Genomic DNA, 23,940 nt, shown 5'->3' on the forward strand with positions numbered 1-23,940 from the left:
GTGTGCCAAGCAAGGCACTGCTCTTGGGAGCTTTTGACAGCAGTGCCAGGGGATCCCATGAGACTCTCAGAGCTACAGGCTAGGCAAAATGATACATACACAGGACACAACAAATGCACAAAGCTCAGTTAGTCACTAATGTTCCATTTCCAGAAAGCTGAATTATTAAGGGACTTCACCAGAACCACCTACCATAAAGCCCATTATGAACAGCTGGACATCCGCTATGAAAGTCAGGCCTTGCTCTTTAGAAGTCTGGCTAAAGTTTAGATCCAAGTACCAAAAATGAATTATGATTTCACATCTCTGATACAATTTCTTTCCAGCCATCACATACTGTAGGTGAAAAATATTTCTCCTTCTTTGTAGGGGATTTTGATTATGAGCACCATAAAGCATCTAGGGACATTTGGTGGTGGTGAAAGATCTCACAGCACAGCTACCATTAAATCTTTACTGAGAAAAAAGGTAAGACATCTGGTTTACATTGTCTTTGAAATAATTAACTGATTTGTGCGTTACCAAAGTGAAAATTAATTTTATTCTACTGTGAGAATGTTTGGGAAAAGTGGAAGTCTTTAGTAATCTTTAAAAAGAAAAAAAAAAGAAATCAAGATTAGGCCAGACAAAGAGCCAGTTCCCACAAAAGGCATGATGGAGCTGTGCCAAATGCTTCTAAGAACACAGCATTTTTTGGTTGTTTATTTGCAGCCAAATTTCTTATGCCTTCATTCTCTCTTTTATGGGTATTAATAAGATTTCCACATAAATCTGTCTCTACTTAGTCATCTTCACCACTGTCAGACTTCAGAGTCCTTCATGAGGAAGGACTGCCAACACAAATGTTTGTGATGTCACACAAGCCGCACTATCACTCCAGCCATCGCTCAGAACAAACAGTCCCAAAAGGTGAAAGGCCACTACAGCATATGGAAAGCAATGGATTAAATATATAGATATATATATTATTAGAATTAGGAGACTCTGAAAAAAGGGCAAGAGAAGAAATAACTCTCGTAATCAACTAAATGCATTACCTGATGGTGTTAACAAATGAAAAGCCAGTGAGCATTTTTCTCCAATTAACATACATTCTTAAGACAGACTTCACACACTATCAGGAAATTTTACCTGTGCTTACCTGAAATTGCCTTTCTTTGATTCTTAAATAAATTTATTGTACAAGCCCCTCACATTTATATCACAAATTGTGACCACAGTATGTGTATCATCAACATATAGAAATTTCCTCCAAGAGACCAACAGATTTTTGCATTAAAACTTTAGCATTTAGAGCCAGGTAACGCAATGATAGCATTACCACAGATTCAAGCTTATGGATGGAGATCTCTGCAAACAAACATCCAGCCCACCAAAATAAACAAATAAACCATCAGATGCTGTTGAATTTGGTTGAAGGGAAAGAAGTGAGACAAGCTAAGGAAAAAAAATAATATATTTATATATATAACCAGACAAAACTGTTGTGTTTCTTCGATGTCAGTCACTGACAGTCTGAAACAAATCTAACCCACCTTTCTTATAAGTGGAAGTATAAGCAAGTGTCCAAAGCTCACCCTTAACTTGTTTGGCCTGTCTTTCATGAAAGAGAAAAGGGGCTTCAGATTAGCTGGGCTAAGAGATAAAGAATGATTTAGGAATAATCAGCTCGTTTATGTAAGCACTCTAGATCAAAAAGGCACATTGCCTATTCAGAAGAGTGGCACTAAGGAAGCTGTTAACTCAAAGCTTGTGGGCATCCATATCATGACATTTCTCTTAATTTTGCTTTTTTAAATAAACGCTTGGGGAAAAAGAGGTAAAACCCAACATACATACATCTAAGAAATTAGATATATTAAAATTCATTGAAAACATCTGAGATTGCAAATTCAAGTATTCAAAAGATAGTGTACAACCTAATTACGCTTACAAACACTGATTCACAGTTTCAGATAGCAATCTGATCACAGGAAAGATAGAAAGCAACTTTCTGGGCTATCAAGTTTCTGCCTGAAGTTCCCATCTCCTTAACCTGCTATTATGAATGATTAAGACAATCAGATCGTTTCTTTTACCTCAGTTCTAAAAACCTTAACCAAATAAAAGACCCAGAGGCCCCCAGGCCAAGTTCTCATGAGTAAACTGAATGGCTGCAAAGGAAACTGCTTTGCACTGCTCCCACCAGCTGAGAATTTTTGGGGTTGGGTTTTTTAAGTGCGTATCAGTAAATTTTGCAATACACTGACTTCAGTTTAAAAATCAACATTTTCCTCAGCTTGCTTATGCTTGCTTCCACTTTCATTTGAGAAGAGACAATATGTAAAGCAAATCAGAACATGAAATGAGCACGTACATTTCCCTTCCACTAAGGAGTTGTACTAATTCATGGCCAAGAATTTTATCATTGTAGATCACAGATCAGTTGCAGTTTCCAAAAGAGTAACAAATTCTGAAGACCTAAACATGACAGCATGTCCAGGCATGAACACAGAATTTAAAATTCTGGGTTTCCAAAAAGTCTGCTGAAGTGGCAGATCACAGTCCAAGACAGGAAATCTTAAAGATCTTCTTTCTTTCCTATTTTATAATATATAAAGAAAAACAAAATCTAGATCCAAAGATGACACCAGCTAAAACATTGGAATGAAAACCACTGAATCTATGTCTCAGCCACTGCTATCCACAAATATACACCCTCCATCATCCCCTACCACCCTAAGACATCACATGTTTTAGGACTAGATTTACACAATACACACAGCAGAAGAGAAAGCTGAAATAAAAATGGGATAGATTTAAGAGAAAGTAGACAGACAATCTATCTACTACTTCACTTACAAACATTCAAGAACTCTCCAAGAAACAGGTTTGCCATCTCCGTCTGTCTCACCGCATCACATGTATCCAGAAAGCTAGGTTTAGACACCTTAAGTTTCAGGTAAGCCCTGATGCCCAGTATTTCCTATAGCTGGCTCTGACTCCAAAGGTGTCTTGCCAAGAAGAAACAACAGGCTTGGATCATCAAGTAGAATTTAAGCTGGAATACATGCTTTAGTGCTAGCACCTAAGTCCATCTAATTGTTGCTCTATTACCCCATGCTCCTCTATTACACTGCTTGACAAAAACATGGCAAGCTTTATAACAATTAGCATTTTGTACTCTCCAACCCAGAAGTCAGTTTTCAATAGCAATATTACACAGACAGTATTTGTCACTGAACAGATTTCTCAATGCAGCCTCTATAATGAGGCATGTACAAGGCCAGTGCTGCCTAAAATAATCAAATTGTACACACCGATTGGTATACCTGCCCGCTTCTGAGCGGCACTGAATGTGTTTGCTTCTCCACAAGCCACAGGAAAGATAAATGCTCTGCAACTCTGAGCAGCAGGTCTTTCATTGGAAAGGGTAGAGCCCCGTTCAACCCTTGCCATCCTTTAAACTTCTGAATCTCTGGCAGAGTCTTCCCCACAGCTCTCTTCCTTGCAAGCACAGGGGAAGTACAGCATTAAATTCTTTAGTAGAAAATGTTTATTCATTTGCAGCTTTGTGTAATCAGTAGACAATTAGGACTGCATTTACATAGCACTTGCATATGAATTAAGGTCTTAAATGATCTTTAAAAAAAACACTACAACTCAGTAATGGCATATGAATTATTTTGCAACATTTCAGTTCATACAGAATTCAGAATCAACAGAAATGCAGCAAATGTCAGGAAACTTGTAATAAATAAATTTTCAGAACTGTCTTAACAAGTAACAAACACTAACAAGTTCACAACTTCCCTGAGAATAGGTACACAGCAGCAATAACATACCCATTACACAGAACAAGTTTCACCAGCTAAAGCTCATCAAACTTACCTGTAAAAATTTAAGTTGCCTATTTATTTCAACTGGTCTTGTCAAACTTCATGCTGAACAAACCTCCATTTATGACCACAAGAATGACACCGGCTTAGGCTGTGGAAGGGCCTTATTAGCTCCTCCTGCCCAGCCAGCTCTAAGCTCCATGTCACAGATAAAGCTAATGCCAAGTCAGTCAGGGCACCGGAGATACTATGCAAAGCACCTGGGCTTGGCACCTCTATTCTAGAGTTGGAGCCCCAATCTCCAGTTTTAATATTGGAACACATGTGTTTGCAAGACACCAGCATTTATTTGTTGATCAAAATCACCACTCAAATATTTTACAAATAAAAGAAGAAAATTTCTACAAAACTTGGCACATATTTGCAAGTCAAGAAAGAAAAAGACTAAAACTATAACAAATAGAAAGTCAAGCCTGTGGAGACATTAGAAAATGCTATTAAATATCCAGAAAGAACAATGTCATACATAACTCAGGCTGCAGACTGCTTCAGCTGAAGAATTCCACCCTCTAGGCTACACAATACAAATCTGAGTACATATATACACACAAGTACATATATACACGCAAGTATGTATATATGAAGATATATGTATATGTGTGTGTATACGCACATCTATAAAAGCGTGCTGCAAGGTCTCAGGTGACATTTCAAGCATCACAACCAACATCAGCTTTGAATTACTTTAAAATAGGAAAGAAAATGGTAATCTGTTTAAAGAAAAAAAATAAAAAAGAGAAAGAAAGCAGCTCTCTGCAGATTTGCGTATAGGAACACGGGAACACACCCTTCTCCTGGACTAAGGATGGAACTGAAAGGATCAGCCTGTTACCCTGGGAGGAGTGAGCACTACAGCTCCCACTGAAGTCAGAGGAGACAGGAAGGAGATGATCAGTAATCATTACAAAAAAAAAAAAAGAAAAAAAAAAAGTGCATTTTTAACAATCCTTGAGTTGTACAATAGAAATTTTAAGTTGTCTCACAAGAGTAAGAAGCAGAGCTGTGTCTTAGCACAAGTGTTCCTTTAGCAACCCCACTAACAGACTCAAACTAAAACTCCAGCTGCATATTATCAATTATCTTGCAATTATAAATGCATCCAAACATACTTAAGCTCCTTATCAACATACAGTGATCAGACCTAGTCAAGAGTAACCTGTGGTTAGCATCGCTAGTAAAAGAGAAACGCACCTGAGAACTCTACCAGCATCCAACATATTTTTGCCACTCACCAAGGGAGTATCAGAGGAAAGATTTCAGTATTACCGGCATAGAAATAGCCCTGTCTGCACTGGGGAGTGTGGGTATCTGGTGGAAATGAAGCATCATTTGCTTTTCCTTGCAACACTGCAAGGAAACCCAAATTAGATAACTTAGCTGGTGAACTCAAACAGGCTACAATAAGAAAAACAAGGAAGGAGAAGGGAGGAAAGAAAGAGAAGGGAGGAAAGAATTAATCTCATCATAAAAGCACTTCAAATGGCATTAAGCGGCAAGGGTGGACAGCATGTAAGACAAGCATGTGGAGCCTTTTTTAATATACACTTTTGCACAGAGATCTGCACTTTTCTACAGCTGTCATTTCAGTTGAGACTTAATGTGTGGACATAGACAAGGTTGCACGAACATAGACAAGGTTTCACAAGTTTTACTCTGCAGACAACAAAAAGCTTGGGCAAGCATATCTAGATTACTGCTCATAGAAGTGGAGAAAAAAATTGCTGGGACATAGTTTCTCAAGCCATGCATCACTCTTTCCAACTGTCTTCACCCACTGCTAAGCAGACACAACTGGGAGCAAATGTAAGTGCTCCCAAGGGTGGCTTCATTGCCAGCACAGGGCAGACAGCCAACCACTATGGCCTCTTCAGCAACCCCACATTCTCATTTTAAGGTAAATTCAGGGTATACATTTTTGCTAAGGATCAGTATTTTTATGTAACACCGGTAACAGAACATTAATATGTTCTGCCTATGTATCCTTCATGATACTAAACACAAACATACATTGGTTTATTTAAAACTGTATAGCAAATAATTAAGAGCAAGACTAACAGAAGTATCTATACTCTAAGTAAGGAACAGCTTAGGTTATCGCTGGTGCTGTGGCTGCCACTCATGCACAGAGATGCTGGTAAAGTATCAGCAACTTGCTGGGAGTGCAATAATTCAAACAACAGTTAACCTTCGGCATCCAAAAGCTCAATTCTTTCCCCCTCTGGAATTCATTTCACAAACATGCTTATTGCCAAATTTATTCAAGCATCAGTTGTAAGGATGCTACTCAGGGTAGGTAGAGTTCAGACTTTCTAATCACTGCCTTGCTTGGCATAAGGAATCTCTAAACTTCAATAAATACAAATTTCTAAGGACTTAGGAATAGCTTCACTTATACCTCATGAGACACATGTTCCATGATCAGCATGTATTTTTATCTCACACATCCAGACTTTTCCTAGCAGTTTAGAACACTGGTGTTTGGAGGGGAGGTGGGGGGTGGTACTTGGGGGTTTGGTTTTGTGGTTTTAGGTTTGGGGTTCTTTTTGGTGTCTTTTTGGTTTGTTTTTTTTTTTTTTGGGGGGGTGGTATCTTTTTTCCAAACACCCTTCTATTCTTCAATTTTTACAGAAGTACCTATTCAGTACTCCTCAGTTAGTTCGATTTTTACATATCCGTCTAGTCTCTTCTTAGATAATGATCAGAGATTTGGGCCATCTGTGGGCCCCAACCATCCATTGTGGCTGACCAAAACTCAATACAGCACTCTATACTGGGAATTTACTAGTCTAATTTCACTATAATCCTTCACACACATGGACTTTTTTGGTGACCAGCAGTGCCAGCTAAGAGTTATTTTCCTGACAGGTTCCAAAATTAACAATGGAATTTCACCAGCCAAAGTCTTATAACCAGTATTTTTCCTGTACTGTATATTGTAACTTTCATTTGGCAACCCTTCGGGTGGCATTAGGAAACCATCCAGCTGCCTTCTAGGTTCAACAGTGATGAAGGACCATTTATCTCATCAGCATATTCTGCTGTTGAACTCTTCATGTGGTATTTCCCATTTTATTTATTGATAGTTGTATGTGTGAATAGAGCCATGAGGTGCCACAACAGATAAAGCAATGGTGATTTAGCCTATTTTTCTGGACTCTTGACAGATACAGAGGCAGCTGCTTCTTTGGACCACAATCTCCAATGATGCCCATAACTGGCTTTTCAAAGGCCAAAACCTTCCACTGTTCCTCTTCCAATTATTCAGCCTGAGGAGGTTGCAGGGAGATCTTACAGCAGTCTCCCACTAGCTAAACGGGGCCTGCAAGAAATCTGGAGGGGGACTTTTTACAAGGGCATGTAGAGACAGGACAAGGGGGGATGGCTTTAAGCGGGAAGAGGGTAGATTTAGATTAGATATTAGGAAAAAATTCTTTACTATGAAGGGTGGTGAGGCACTGGAACAGGTTGCCCAGAGAAGTTGTGGCTGCCTCATCCCTAGAAGTGTTCAAGGCCAGGCTGAATGGGTCTTTAAGCAACTTGATCTAGTGGAAGGCGTCCCTGCCTGTGGGAAGGGGGTTGGAACTAGATGATCTGTAAAGTCCCTTCCAACCAAAATCATTCCATGATTTGTTTGTTAGTACATCCAAAGAGCCCAGACGAACGAATTACAACCACCTTTTGCAGCAGGTTTGTTGCTTTACCCGTACCTCATTGCGCTTCCCCAGCCATTCCACTAAGGCAAAACATTTGACCATTGCAGTGGAAAATGGTAAAAAAAAACCAAAACAAACAAGAAAACAAAACAAAACAAAACAAAAACAACAAAAAAAAACCAAACAACACACAACCCACAATAGAAAATAAAAAAAAAACAAATCAACCAACCAAATAAAAAACCACAAAACACGCACAAACCCCATCCCCGATGCAGGCCCAGCTAAGTACCACGGACAGATTTAAGTCAGTGACCGGTTTGGCAGGAGGCTGGGAAGGCGCAGATTGGGGCTCTCGTGCCCTCTAGGGGGCCGGCCCCGCCAGCGCCGGCCGCGGCCCCCCTGCTGCGCTCCCTCAGCACTGCCCTGGCTCCGAGGGACGGGACACACACACACACACACACACACACACACACACACACACACACACACACACACACCCCCCATGCCCAGCACCGCTGCACCAGAATAACGAGAATAATGCTAATGATTGGCTTGTAGCAACTGCGTGAACCCACGGAGAGGGAAAAGGAAAGCAGCTCAAACTCTTCATTTAAAAAGCAAAATAGAAAAGTAAAAGCTTGGCAAAGAGGTACAGCAATTCTTCCCCTCACAACTCATTTAATCTCCAAAGACATCTTAGAAAGAAGAAACATATTCCCCACGAATTAAAACTTGGCCAGAAATCACATTTAAGTGTTTGGGGTTTTTTTGAATTATTTTTGCTATTTATCAAATCGTTACCCTGATGAGAGAACTCCTGATGCTACCACTGTACTTGCAGCAAGTCTTAGGGCAAGCCCAGTTCAAATAATTTTTTTTTTTAAAAAAAGCACCCAAAAACCAAACAACAACTGAACATCTGCATAAAAAATGCAATCGCCTGCCCCCCCACCCCCCCCCCCCCAAAAAAAAACAGCCAAAAAGCCCACACAACTGAAAAAAATACAGAGTCCAAATGGAGGCGTTTATTTCTGAGCGATAGTTTAACTAACACAGAAGAGACTTTGAGGAAAGGGTTTGGTAATACGAGAAACTTTTTCAAAACCAACCAGAGATGAAAAACCGCGCGCAAAGAAGGTAAAACCCGACTTCCACTTTGTTATTTGAATCTTTACATTTGTTTCCTTATCCATCAAGTGGTATGTTAAAAACTGTACATCTCCCATTAGATTGCCGAAGTAAATCACAGTGACTAGCCCAGAGCTTTAATTGCAGGAGTGTTCTTTTTATGCTCTAAGCAGTTAGGATGCAGGCAGCTCACTCCCATTTTGAGCCCTGCAGTTTGCAGGTACCAGAACCCAGCATTCATTCCACTTCCAGGCTGGGGTTAATTTTTTTTTTTTATATTACTTTTTAAAGAAAAAAGCCCAAGCAATATTCCTTCAATCTGCAAAATACAGCTATGTCTCAGTCTCTTCCAAAAAAAGAGCTGGAACGTAAGCACACTAACAGTAGATTAGGTCAAATTCAGACAAATGTCACAGTTAACATCCAAAACATCATGTGTCACTGTTTTTCCCCTGCAACCCCCAACAAGCTTCTCAGAACACATTTCATACACAGGGTCACTGTTCTGGCTGTTTATTTAATTAACATGACAACCCAGCATACACAGGATTTCTTTCAGTTCCCCGGCTTTGCATTTTCACACTTCAGGCAGAAAGAGCAGAAAGTCACTACTGTAGTTTACTCTTTTTTTGCCAATATGCCATAATGTTCATTTCTTAATTTAACCAATTGACAAAAATAGATTCTAAACCAATCGCCTCAGCAGCAATTTTTACATTTTTGTGAGGCTGAAAGAAAAAAAGGAAGAAAAAAAAATCTAAGTAGAGCGGGTTTGCATAAATGAAGCCATGCAAAAGAAAATAAAGTATTACGTCTGGAATCCCTGGGTGATTTTTCCTGGAGCCTTACTTAAATATTTTACACAGTTGTGTTTCAGCAAGTCACCAGATGACATAACTCCTCTGTATTGCTTGGTTTCTAGTGACCTAAATGGTAATGCCAGTAAATCTTATCAGAGCAGTTACAGCTCAATAAAGCTTATTAGCAAAAGGAGGTATATGGCATATAAAGCCACGTGTCTAATAGAAGACATAACTTTGACATACATGAAGTAAAATATCTAGATTTAATCTGCCTTCTCCTCGCCAGAATTTGAAATCTCTGTATGCCACGCTCTGATCTCTCCTGTTTTCAGGCCAGAAGATAGGATACGTAGCATTAAAAACTGGTTATAATGTAAGGGTGCATCTGTCATTTCTTTAGGGCAGAACGATAAAGAACCAGGAAAGGGAGGGAAGCAACGTATTCCTGGCAGTTACAAAGTTCTCACTGTCAAACAATGAGAAGAATAGATAAAGCCTTAATTTTCCCTTGGAAAAAAAACAAACAAACAAACAAAAAACCCTAACACCAAGCCCAACAACAAATACATTTCTTTTTCTCTTCCATTTCTTAGATCTTATCACTAAAGAGATATCTTTGACCATGTGAACTGTTACAGTATTGTCTTCTCAACTCTGCAGACAGCCAGCGATAACGACAGTCCTGGCTCACAACTTTCCCAGGCTACAGACTGGGAACAGGCAGTCACCATCCAGAAAACCACAAAAAAATGGTCAAATTGAGCAAAAAACCTGCTGCTGCTGCTGGAGGAAGTCAGAGGAGTCTGGCACCAGAGTTACTTATCTGGAAAAGTAACTTTTCTAAAGCAGAAACAGGCAGGGAAAGATGCAGCAGCACAAAACAGCTACCAAGCCTCAAACCAATGAAGTGGTTAAGTGACAGACCCTCAGATGTCCCTCAGTGAGGCAAACAGCTTTCTGCTTCTCCAACCACTCAGAAGGGGAGAAGAGCAGAGAAAGAAGAAAGGAAAATGTGTAGAAAATGTCTCTGCCCCTGGAGCCACAGGACGCAGACACGGGTTTGTTCATGGAGCTGCTGGCCTGGGGCTGGAGACATCAGAGCTGCAGGAGAAATGCCTCAATCCTGGTGCTACCCCTGCATGGATCGGGGCTTTTTAGCAGGGCAAGACTCAGCACCTCACCACTGCCTTCTCAAATGAGCTTTTTGTCACCCACTGGGTGGGGTGGGGACTAGGAAGTACTTTAAACCCTGATGGATGCTATACCTGTGACAGACTTTATTTAGACTAAGGAAAAAGATCTGAAAAGTCAAAGTAGATTGAACTGCTTGCAGCAGCTGCTCTAGTTCAGTTAACATACACTTGTAATAAATCCAAGTTAGCTGCAAGCTTCCCATTCCCCCCCAAAAAAAAACAAACAAGCAAGGCTTTACAGCAAAACTGGGAGCCTTTGGCATGGTTTAGAATTGTCCAGCTATTACACCCTGTGGAGTATTTTACCCACCAAGGCAAAATCATCCCTTTGGACTGTTGCTTGTTAGGATTAACACAGACAGATCAGAGATCCAGGCTCCAGAACACACAAGCCATACAATATTTTAATGGGAAACACCGCAGAGCACATTTCTGCCCTGCCCTCCCAACATCCTCTCCACACTTTTAGGGAAAACTATTATGTTTGCAAAAACATGATGAAGAAACTCCAAAAGCCATTATGCTGGCAGTACTTATGCATTTCTCAAAGAAAAAAAAAAAAAAAAACAAAAAACAAACAAAAAAATTTGTTCATTCATTCACTGTCTTATCCATCCATTCACAATTTCTCTCTGCAGCCTCTTTCAAATCTGGGTGAGCAAGCCCTCGAGGAGCTGAGCATCCTCAGCCAGCATTGATGAAATCACGGGGAGACAACACTCAGCTGGGAGCAGGAGGAGGCTGTTGCAAAGCACACATTTCTCAAAGACATCTACACACACAACAAAGTTGAAAAAGAGAGAGAACAGATACAAAAATCAACTACAGAAAAATAGAATTAAATAAAAACCTACTTAAGAACACTTTTAGCAACAAAAGCAGATTAAATCTTGGTGTGTTTTTAATTTGGATGGTGGCTTTTTTAATGAAACATGTTTACTTTTTAAATTATTTTGGAACTGATAAGCAACTAAGATTAGACATTTCTACAGAAGGAGTAATTCATGCCATAAACATTTCCAGCTACTCCTACCAGCAGCTTAAACAGAAATATACTTTCAATTTTAGATATGTTAATACCTTTATCCATCATGTTAGTTTGCAAATCCTGGTACTGTCCCTTATAGTACAAGGCCACATAGATTCAATTCTGTATTCTAGCAGGGAAAAATTCAGATTATAATTGAGATGTGTGTGACTAAATAAATTCAGAAATTCTGACTTCTGTAGATTCTCATATCAATACAAACAGTCAAATGAGGGAAACGTATTCTGGAAAAAGAAAAGCTTGATGAAATGGTCAGCAATAGGAAAGATTACACAGCAGGCAATGGGAAACAAAAACTTCACCTACTGTTACTCACCAAAAGAAAACGCGTATTTCAAAGCAATAAAGTAGCCAGATATATTAACAAGCTATCTTTCAGATCAGAAACATTCAGAGCATGTTTTCTTAGAAAAAACGTGGGGAGGGAAGGCCTAGTTTTGTTTATAAAGCCCTCATCTCTATTTTTAACATGTTATATTTAAAAACTGTCCAAAAGAGAAACATTTACCTATGGTTTCTTTAAGTCTATGGGGAGCCGATTTTTGCTATAAACAAAAACTTTGCTCTAGGAGAGTCCTACTTCTCTCAGCGTTTCTTCAGGGTCCTTACAGAGCTTTGTTTCAGCTTTTCCATTTTTCTATCAAACATTTGTTTTAGAGGACAGCTTTTAGGGAGGAAAGGTCACATACACAGAGACACATTGTGCTAAAAAAAAAATAAAGACAAAAAGTCTCCCCAAACTCGAAAGTAGTCATCCATTTCTAATCACACAGTGATGCAAGCAATACCAGACCTTGATATTGATTAATAGTGAGTGAGAACAAAAGAAAGAGAAATTTGCCAAAATCCTGCAGCGGGTAAGCTGAACTGTCACCAGCTCCCTCCAAGCAGCTTGGAAATAGGAATCGCTCGGGGCAAAGCTAACCACCCTCCCCAAGTCATGTACCACTGGGGGGGCGGAATCTACCTTGTTATCCATCACCAGTTTAACACTCTTGTAATCATCATGCAGATGATCTGAATCCCCTCCAAAAGAAAAGGACATGTTCACAAACCAGTGAGCCCTGTCTCTGAATGATTACATTTAGAGATGTTAATTAAAAAGCTGCTTTTATTTGAAGTGTGAGAGTGAGTGGAAATACGCTTAACACCTTACAAATGATTATTATAAGAACTCACCAGCAATACCTAGTGTCATCAATGAAGTATAAACAATTTTAATATCTTGCCTTAGATACTGTATTTACAAATTATCCTTACACCCTTTTCTCTGCTCCTATTAAAGTCAGAACTGGGTCAGCTTTCTACTTTTTTACACCGTATTTGCCTGGACACTGTGGTAAATATTTGTTTTACCTAAACAAAAATGTTAAATAAATAAGTACAGTTATTTTAAAATAAGCCTCAAGTATAGAAGGTTGTCAGGCCCTTTTCTAGAAAATGTCACAACCAACCACAAAGGGATGTAATCAAACCATTTCCAGAAACAAACTAGCCTCCCACACCATATGGTTAGATGCCATCACTTTGAAAACACTTAGCTGCTTATCCAGCAAGCAACCTGAAAGAAAACCTTTGGTGTATGGCAACACTCTTCAGCTGACCACAGTGCACAGAGTAATTTTCAATACTAATTGAAAAAGAAAGCTTAACACCATTTGCCATTTATTTTCCCCCAGGTTTCCTTTTCCACTGCTCAGCAAGGGTTGCGCTGACTTTCAGTATGCTCAGTTACACTCAACCCACCAAACGGTTCTTCTGTGTGGCAATCTTAAACCTCAATTAAAACACAAGAAAAAGCTTTGAGTGCAGAACTGAGCTGACCTCGTCGTGTCCATGGCAGGACTCTACACAGACACAGCTGTGGAGCTGAGATAATAGTGTGTGTTTCTTTCTTTTTCCTTTTTATTTTGAGGTATGCATTTAAGAGAATGCATTGCTGCTAACAGAGTAAGTTCTCACTGATCCATTCAAATCACTAACTCTTAAAGGAAACAAAGCTGAAAGAAATAGCACGTGCCTCGTACCAGTTACCACAACCGCAGCAGAGCGGGACCTGTTATTGATCACAGGTGCAGGGAACAGCCCCAGGGAGGCAAAGTGCAAAGATGAGACCAGTGCTGTGCGGGACAGCCTCGGATGACATGCCATCACCCTGAGAAGGAACCTCTTCCACCGAGGACAGGCTGCTCAGCTCACACACGCACATCCCCCTTTAAAGCTTAAGGAAAGTTTAACAGGGCTAAGCTAAGAAAATAAAGGTTTGGAAAAGCAAGGTTCGTAAGTGAAGCTGGAACACCTGAGGGCTGTGCCGAGGCCAGGCTCCCACCATCTCCGAGCGTGCAGAGGGTACCATCTGCCTCAACCCTCTGCCAGGCTTAAGAGAAGCAAGCGCCGGTGATGGCTGCAAAAGACAAGAAAACCCCGAGCTCCTTTCCCCATCGCCCGCAGTCGGGGCGAGTCAGGCTGGGGCCCGAGAGCCCCGCTCCCCCCATGACCCTAGCCCAGGCCCGGCCCGGCCTGGGGCGGCAGCCCGGGGCTCTCCACGCAGAGGGGCATCGCGTAGAGCCCGCACCGTGCTCGGCCCTTCCAGCGGGGAGCGGCCGGAGAATAGAGCTCCACGCGCCGCCGCCGGGACCCCTCCAGCCACCCCGCCTCCAGCAAAGTTTGAACCTGTCGCGTCCCCCCGGCTCCTGCCCTACCTGCTCCCGGGGGATGCAGGGCAGCGATGTCCGCCGGTGGGTCTTGCTGCTGCTGCCGCCGCCGCCCGACATCTCGGGGGAGATCATGGAACTGGACCGCCGCCTCCTCCTGAGCACAGGGGCTTCGTCCGCGACCGGGGGGGCGGCGGGAGGCTCCGCCAGCGGGGCAGCCCGTCGCGGGGGCCAGAGCCGGTCAGCGTAGCCGGCTAGGAGGATGCCCAGCAGCCCCAGCAGGTAGGCAAGGTAAGGCCGCCAGGACGCCGGGACCCTCTCCAAGGCGACGAGGGACGTGGTCCTGGCCACGCTAGTCACGGCGAGCATGAGGACGCCCTGCCTCAGCTTCAGCACCAGCCATGTCACAGCGGCCAGGCAGCTCAGCACCACCCCCGTGGCGGCGAGGGAGAGCAAGTGATCCTCCCCCGCCGCCAGCGCCGTCTGCGCCACCGCTTCCCCCCCACAGCAGGCGACCAGCAGCAGCGCCGCCGTCCGCGCCCTCACGCCGCCCCGCACTAGGTACCGGCCCGCGCCGAAGAAGGCGCCGGCCAGGCCCAGGGGCACGGCGCCGGGGGGCACCCAGCCCCAGCCCCGCGGCCCCGCGCCGCCCTCCGCCGCCAGCTCCCGGCCGCGCTCTCCCCGCACCAGCCTCACCACCAGGGCCAGCAGCACGGCGAGGGAGCCGGCGCACAGCGCCGAGGAAAGTTTCCGGCGGCGCCAGGTCTCCCTTGGCGGCGGCGGCGACAGCGCAAACCCAGCGGCCGCCCCCCCCCACTCCACCGCCCCGCCGCCGCCCCGCGGGGTGCCGGCCTGCCGCCCCGTTGGCGAGCAGCGCCCGCTGCAGCCCGACCTGCGCGCCTCGTCGCCGGCCATGGCCCCGACGGGCCTCCAGCGCACCCCCGGCAGGGCGGGCGCCCGCCTCGGGGCTTACTGCCAGGCGGGCAGGGGCCCGGAAAGACCCCCTGGACGGCGGTCAGCGTCGGGAGGGCGGGGGGGCTGCTGGCCGGGGGCACTCCCCGCCGCAGCACCGGCATTTCCTGCGGAGCTCGCCCCCGGCTCGCCTTCTCCCCAGAGCCCAGCGCAGCGCATGAAAGGCTGGGGGAGCGCGTCGCCTCCTCCGCGACCACGCTGGGCTCAGCTGGGGTGTCTGTACGTTAATCGCTATGTTCTTAAAGTACAGAGAAATTCTACACAGTGTAAGAAAGGGGGACTGGGAGAAAGGTAGCTGTACTACCTCGGAAGTGCTGCTTAATTTCTAGGCCATCATTTCCCTGACCGGCGCTCCCGGCAGAGCCGGGGGAGGAGGTAGCGGCGCTGACCGCCGGAGGGTCTCTGCTTCCCGCGGTTGTCCCGTTCGCCCCCCGTGGACGCAGGGAAGGAGCCTCTCGGTCGTTACGGACCACAGGGATGAAGGAATGATTTCCCCCCAAAAATACCCCAGGAAAATAGATCTCTAATAAAAAGCGAGCGCAGCCGAGGGCAGAAGTTGCGAAGTTCTGCCGGGAGGGCGAGAGAGAGAGATCCGCGGGAGGGACTTGGAGGGAGGCTGCTTAGGAAAAGGGGAAGAGCAAAAGAGGAAGAGGGAGAAGGAAAGCGCTTCCCTCCTGAACACTCCTGGGACAGTCTTTGAGTTTTGCACGGGAAAATCGGGTGATGAGAGCTCCCCCCAGCCGGGAGAGGAGGCTGCCGAAAGCCCAGAAGCAAACCCAAACACTGACAGAGCAACAACCCGAAAAAGAGCAGGGGGGAGGGGGGAGGTTGGGGTGGGGGGGGGAGTGTTTGAGGCAACGAGGAAGCGAGGGGCTGCCACTTCCAAACAGCCGGACCGGCTCTTAGGAAAGTTTTGCACCGGCGGAGGAGGGTCCGCAGCAGAAGGGCTGCCCCGTCCGTCCCGCAAGACCCGGCGGTGTCACCCGGGCGGCGGAGCTCCCTGCCACCGGGCGCTGGAGGCCGAGGCATAAATCCGGCTGTCAGGGAGGGGGCAATTATGAGGTCGTAAAAAAGTCAAAAAGATGGATGCTTGGGAATGATTATTACTATTTCTGATGTTTTAAGGGGAAGCCCGAACTGGAATCCCGAAGCCACGGGCTACGGTCCTGTGAAGCATTACGGATTTGTGGGCGGTGGCTCCATCCAAACCCCCAAAACTGTTTCCTTCCTCTAAACCTGCCTCGCCTTCTCGCCAGAGGGAAGACTCCTCTGCCGGGGAGCTGCCCTGTGCAGCGGGAAGCCCCCGGCCTCTGGGCTGCTGAAAAGTGCTCTTTGCATGAGTGGAATCAGGTGCAGACTAAAAAAGCCCATATGCAAGCCCAGGGCCTTATTTTTAAACCCCCAAATCCCACCGAAGGGCATGGAATAATACATTTATCACATAATAATACAAACCACAGAAAAATACGATCACCAGCTGTGAAGTTACAGAGCATTAAGAGTCAGGTAGCAGACAGATTAGAAATCAGAATTTCCCAGCCTTCTCTCCCTCTGCCCTTGCACACCCACAAATCACTAATTTGAGACAGATTTATAGCGTTTATGTATTTATTGGTGTAGCTGTCTGGATATTATGCCTGTCATCCAGATCTGAGTATCTGAAATGGTAGCATTAGTGTTTTGGGGGTTTTTACTAGAAACGGGTCATAAAAACTGAGTATGTTCTTCAATAATAGTTTTCCAGCCTATTATGGAATATGGATTTATTAGTCATTTTTATGTTTGAAGCTTGGTTTGAAAACAACCTAGATATTGTTCGCAGTTTGGCTCTCAGGAATGGAAAGCCTTTGGGGTTTTTTAAAGGTTAAGGGTCCAGATTAAGAACAGCTGGAAAGGTTTACAGTTTGTTCTGGTGAGACAGCAATCAGCAGGTTGTCATACAAACCTAGAAAAACATAGCTGGGTTCCATCTCCCCCAAACATCAACATCCCAGAGGCAGAATCAGGGCCCAGATAGTAATAATCACATGACTCCTAACTCCTTTTTGGCTTTTTATAAAGAAGATGCATCTCTTGGATATTTTTAAGTCTAGATGCATCAAAACAGAGTGCAAATAAATTGATATTGCAATACTAGATGATGACATGTGCAACAGTTGCAATTCAGATGGATCAGACCTTTAACCTAATCCTTCCTACCAAGTAATACTCACATCTTGATTTATCTCCACTTCATTACTTTACAATTAGATCTACCAATATCAGCAACATTGACACTTTAAATACAGTTGTAAAAAGAAGCAGAACGAGAGGAATAAATACTCCCTACCTTTATTTTTTGCTGCACACCCTCTTTGAGTATGTGTTGTTTACAGAGATCAAAGCAGACAGTGGTCTATATTCTTTTAATACCTTAAGATAAAACATGAATTATTCACTTTAGATTAAAAGCAGCGGGATTTTTTTTTGTTGTTGTTGGACAGATTCTAGACTAAAAAAAAACTTGTATTCTTTGCAATAGCTGTTAGAATAATCGATTGATCCTAATAGGAGGGGAGGGGGGCTTGACAGTGTTTCCAACAAATTAAATGATTGAAACATATTTCTGAACTCTGCCTGCCTGGATCTCTGAGGTTACCATGAGCCCAGCTGGCAGACTGGGGTTTATAGATGTTAGGCTTCACTGAGGATCATGGCTCAAGTCATCAGTGGCTGAGCTTGCCTGAAGCTGGCAACTCTAAGCCGTAGAAGGCATCCTTCCAGTCTCACATGAAATGGACTAGACCTCCGCCAGACACCTGCTACTTTCTGCACTGAAGTTTGCAGAAGAAAGTCAAACTTTGGTTTGTTTTTCCTGGTAGCTTGTTTCTCATATCAGTTAGCTTTTAGATAATACAATGGAAGTCAAGGCTCACAAAAGCAACCTCAAAAACTAGCACAAATGTGATAATCTCTAGATTTCCTAGAAACACGACTCAGACTCTTACCAGTTCCTTCGGGCACTGAGGTTTTATACTGAGCAGTACATGGGAAGCTGATCTTTTCTGTGCTCTCTACCACGTGGGAGATGATAAAATTACTTCTTCATGTTTCTGAATTAAGCAACATAATTTCTCTTATTCATCTACTGATTATGTAGGGGTGTTTCAAGCATCTAAGTTGTGAAGATCTTTAATAAAAAGGCATCAGTCATGTAATTTCAGCGTCTCCATTAAAATCAATGCCAGGTGGCAGAATGTGGTTGGTGATGGGCCAAACAGAAAGTAAGTTTTACAAATGGGCAATGTTGACCATTGAGGAGTCTTCCTATGCACAGAGACACAAAAAGAAGGGGGGTGGGTATTGATGTTAGTTCATTCTTTAGGATACGGCTCCACCAGGCTGGGCGGTCTACATATGATAGGTACCTCTTAAACAGTATATTGAACAAACAGTTAATCTGAAATGCTGTCTTCCTCCTCTAGTAAAGAGAAGAGAAATTCTGGGAAGGCAGACTCGAAATAGGGAATAGCTCAAGGCTTCATTGAAGTTCTGGGGGTGTGAGCTTTTCAGCACTTGCAGAATCAGGCTCTTTTTGATTAACAGAAATCTATAATAACCCCCCCAGACATGGGAACCATTACACATAGTAAGGTCATTTTATAACCGTGCTGGAACAATATCAGCCATTCACCAAGGAAACCACTACTTGCACAAGATCATACTGTAGTGAAAACCTAGGAATACCACTCTGTTTTCCATCTGAAGAGCAACCTTACATATTAATGGTAGAAATTTCTTAGGGAATTCAAAGGGGACAAACCCAGGAAGTTTAATGGTTGCCATCACAGAAAGGTCTGGAAGAAAATAAAGGTGAACAGCTCACTAAATAGGAATATTAAAATAGATTTACCTGGGGGGAAAAAAAAAAGCAGTTTGTGCTAGATAACAAAGAGTGAGATATGTAAGGAGGTTTTGGGGCAGTTGACTGTTCCCCAAGATGTAATTGTCTCTCAGAATCACTTCATCCTTAGTAGTCACCAGCTCTGCTGTCATTTCTAGGTAAAGCAACCTGTCTTTTCTCCAAAGTTAAATAGTAAATTACTGGAGAAGATTAAAAGCCTTTTATTCATTACTCTGTCCAGTAGGTTGTACTCTTATCTAATCCACTCAAGGGGCTTTTCATAATACATCCATGCAGAATATACAATTCTCCGTCTAAATGGGGAAAAACAATGGCTCCCCTGACTGTTAAGGAAAGGAGAAAAGATTTCATAACGGAACCGCTCATACAGAACCCAGCTATCAGACAATCACCATTTGTTTGGTTTGTCCACACTTTCCTATGGTCTTTTCTCATACCACTGCTGGTTTGCGGTTGCAGTAAGAGGGCCACAGCTGGCCTGGGAAACCACAATAAACATGTATAGGGCTGTATTCCATAAGAGGTTACATGGCCTGTCCTCCCAAAAGTAGTACAATAAAATGAAAGTCCCAGATCGTGCAGAAATGCTGTGATTAAGCTGAAGTGAGAGGAGGCTTTTCTGGGGGTAAAGAAGCCGTAGAGTAAACCAAGTAAATTCCACACTATGTCATACTGAAGAGTGCCATGGGGGAAGGAAAAACAGAGGCTGTCCCTAGGACTTGCTCATCCAGTTTCACTTGTATCACTCTTGGTCTTGTAATTAAATTTTCTTGGAATTTTCTTGTAATTAAATTTTCTTTCTTGTAATTAGACTTTTCTCACATTCTTATAATCTTGGTCAACTTGTAAGGATAATTCTTTATCAATTTTTATAATTCCACTGAGTATTAGTGCACTGAATAAAGTTTGCCTAATTGTGAAATACACTGTGATTAAAACCCCTACGTGATGGTAATGTCCTGGACTTTATTGACACTTTTATCTGTTAGCATCTCAAATTTTTTTACAAACATTAATGAATAATTCACATCGCCTGTTTAGGTCATGTAAATTCTCAGAACTTTAGGTGATGACCAGTAGGTTGCATGACAAATTTATAGATGTTTATCTACTGGAACACTTAAAAATGTGCTTACTTTTCTGACTTCAGTGACATTTCACAAAGCATATCACATGAAATGCAATTTAAAGTTTTGAAAACCATAAATTTTTCATGCAACTCAGCAAGCATCCAGATTATTACATTGTAAAAGATTTTATCATGGGTCGTCTCACCGGTCAAAGATTTTGATAGTGAATGTAGCATTGAAACATATTTACCATATGAATTAGATTAATTTTTATTTCATTTTTAGCAGGGGAAATAGTAAATAGAGTTATTTTGGGGTTGAATGCAGGCATGCTCAGAACACCCACCCTGCATCTGCTTCATTTAATTCACATTTTCAAGGTTTTCTTCATAATAGGATGACTGAGGTATGTAATGAACGAAAATGAAGTCCTATATTGGAGAGCATCTATTTGATGACAAATACCTTCATCAAATTTATTCGTTCATGAAAATTTGCATTGCCTTTCATTGTGGAAATTCTTAGAAAGAATTACAATTACTATGTTAGGAAAACGATTGCAATACTAATGCATTGTACAGAGTGGGCTGCGATTCAGATTTTGCTGAAATCTAAGAGTGAGCTTTTCAGTCTTTGAAAATCTATTATACTTTCACTAGAGGCATTAAGAAAGTACAGACTTTATATTTCAATGTAAATATTATTCAGAAATGAATGTATTAATTTTGGCTGACTACAATGGTCATGCTATAATGAAAGAGTAAAATTCTGATTTGGGGAAGGAAAGAATGTGGGGCACCCTTTTGTAGGGTATATATTGTGGCTTTTGTATATTACTTTTTGTCTAAGTATCTTTTGTTCATACACTTGTATGGGATATTGTGCTTAGGAGCATTCCCATTGAAGGTAATGCAACCTGGCCCCAGGGAGCTGCTTATAAGTTTGGGGTAATATGTTCAGGGATTTCTTCCTTATTTTAAATACAAACTTCCACCTAGTTCTAACTGCACAGTAGTCACAGGATGTTCATCATTGACACACGATTTTAACAGCTATTAAAAGTACAATGCGTTCAATGATGCCCATGAAGGAAAACTAGTTTTCAAAGAGTGATAATATTTTACCACAACTGAGAATTCGCATTTTGCATGGGCTTTTACTGCCACATTGAACATGATGCTAGTTACAGAAAAATTAATCTCCTGTGCTTATGCCTATGTATATAAAAAAATAAAAACATATTGTTCTGGAACAAGGCATGTTTGCATTTTATATAGAAAAAAAGTCATAGAGCAAGTAGAGCTATAAGAATAACCCCAGGTTCCAGTATAGGTTGGGGAACGACCTGTTAGAGAGCAGTGTAGGGGAGAGGGACCTGGGGGTCCTAGTGGACAACAGGATGACCATGAGCCAACACTGTGCCCTTGTGGCTAAGAAGGCCAATGGCATCCTGGGGTGTATTAGAAGGGCGGTGGTTAGTAGGTCGAGAGAGGTCCTCCTTCCCCTCTACTCTGCCCTGGTGAGACCCCATCTGGAGTATTGTGTCCAGTTCTGGGCCCCTCAGTTCAAGAAGGACAGGGAGCTGCTGGAGAGAGTCCAGCGCAGGGCAACAAAGATGATTAAGGGAGTGGAACATCTCCCTTATGAGGAAAGACTGAGGGAGCTGGGTCTCTATAGTTTGGAGAAGAGGAGACTGAGGGGTGACCTTATAAGTGTCTATAAATATATAAAGGGGGAGTGTCACGAGGACGGAGCCAGGCTCTACTCAGTGGCAAACAATGATAGGACAAGGGGTAATGGGTACAAACTGGAACACAAGAGGTTCCACTTAAACTTGAGAAGAAACTTCTTCTCAGTGAGGGTGACGGAACACTGGAACAGGCTGCCCAGGGAGGTTGTGGAGTCTCCTTCCCTGGAGACATTCAAAACCCGCCTGGACGCATTCCTGTGTAACATTATCTAGGTGTTCCTGCTCCGGCAGGGGGATTGGACTAGATGATCTTTCGAGGTCCCTTCCAATCTCTAACATACTGTGATACTGTGATAAGAAAATGAGGTATACTAAAGTATGCAGAAATCCGTCAGAAACGCTCAACTTCCCTTTTTAGGGCCTGGAGCACAACCCTGTCTCCTCACAGGGTTTGGCAGAGAAAGGTCCATTCCCACTGACATGCACCAAACCTTGTCCACCTGAGCTGGCTCTCCAAGGTGCTGTTCTGAGTATTGCTTGTTTTGGGAGGTAGAACACAAGTATTTTTAGCAGAGTCTTGTTATTTTTGAAAGAAATATTATATAGTGACATGATCACAAGCATTTATTTTGTTTTTTAATTTTTCAGATGGTAATTGGAAATATTAATACTAGAATGATAGGCCCAGAAATCTGGTTTGCTAATTTTTGCTAACATTAGATAATTATGCCATAGAATTGTCTCTCTCATGCAGGTAGGCTCAGGTAAAAAAATAACAGAAGAAATGCTGTATGTTATAGTTTTGAAGCTACCTGAAGTACTGGTTTTGAAGGCAACTATTTAACTCCTTTTAAATGCAATAATTACAAGAACACTGGCTGTTTGTTTCAAATCGAATAGGACCCTCTTTATTTTATGCTTCAAATGGTGGTCAGTTTTCTGATAGCCAGGGCAAGGTTAATTCTTCCACTGTACTTTTTTTTTTTAATGAATATACAGGTACTCTTAAGTATTCCTGATTTTACGTTCGCAAACTGCTCACTTAACAAATTTAAATGGATACGTAAACGTTTGTGAGATGGGGCCCTACTTCCCGTAGGCTTTATTTGCACTGTACTATCCAGCTGCTTGGCCTCTAAAGACCAAGATTCTCTTGATATTTCTCTTTATTTGTTTTCTTTATATTGTTTATTTATTTATTTATTGTCAGATGCTTAAAAATAATTTGCATAAGACACAAGAAAGGCACAAGTCCATCAAACAGGAATTTCAATGCTGGTGCTCAGCTTGCCTCACTAACATAACCTGTTTTGTGACTGTCCTAGGAGATGATGCTAAAAAATCACAGTATTTACTAACATGCATACTGTCTTTGGTGCCAGTTCCATTTTGTCTTGTGTCAGAGAGCTCACACTACACAAAATGTTAGCAAACAGCTATTATTTTAATACAGTTCTGTATGTATACTAAGTTTTATGCCTTTTTTGTGTTTTTGTGACTTATAAGTGTGTATGCACACTCTTAACAAGGCACCCACAGAAATGTGATGGATATTTTAAAGCATCTTTTCCTAGTAAGACAAACAAAAATGCATTTCTGCTTGAATAGCTGAGAAACAGAAACGTAGGCTGGAAAAAAAATTTTAGTTAGTGTATTCCAAGCAAAATGGCCAAATCTCTGAGAGTAAAGGGATTCTACAAATGAATATTCGTCTTACTGATCAGCAAAAAAAAAAAAAATAAATCATTTCACTGAAGTAATTCTCCCTTGACAAGTAATGCAAACAATCAAAGTCACAGTGTCATTAATGACTTACTAACAACTCTCTTCCTGAGTCACATTAGGAAGCTGGTTTTAGAGTGGAAAAATGTAATGTGGAGTCTTGAAATAGCATGCAAGAAACACAGGTTATTGATCAGGAATAAAATTGTTGCAACTATGTAA

At 42.5% G+C, this 23,940-nt stretch overlaps 1 protein-coding gene across 2 annotated transcripts in view; it reads right to left on the reverse strand.

Moving 5' to 3' along the window:
* PDE3A (phosphodiesterase 3A) overlaps positions 1–15,574 on the reverse strand; it is a 256,702-nt gene extending 241,128 nt beyond the window's left edge. Inside the window, exon 1 of one of the 2 annotated variants that reach the window (XM_057427925.1) lies at positions 14,409–15,574. In XM_057427925.1, the coding sequence (XP_057283908.1) occupies positions 14,409–15,275 (867 nt within the window). In that variant the 5' untranslated portion in view covers positions 15,276–15,574. The remainder of the gene's footprint in view (positions 1–14,408) is intronic. The other variant, XM_057427926.1, reaches the window with a different exon arrangement.
* Between the last annotated feature and the right edge of the window lie 8,366 nt (positions 15,575–23,940).

This window comes from Pezoporus wallicus, unplaced genomic scaffold (assembly GCF_028554395.1).
Source record: "Pezoporus wallicus isolate ANWC-B61680 ecotype Strahan unplaced genomic scaffold, APGP_CSIRO_Pwel_v1 contig_2908, whole genome shotgun sequence".
Classification (NCBI taxonomy): domain Eukaryota; kingdom Metazoa; phylum Chordata; class Aves; order Psittaciformes; family Psittacidae; genus Pezoporus; species Pezoporus wallicus.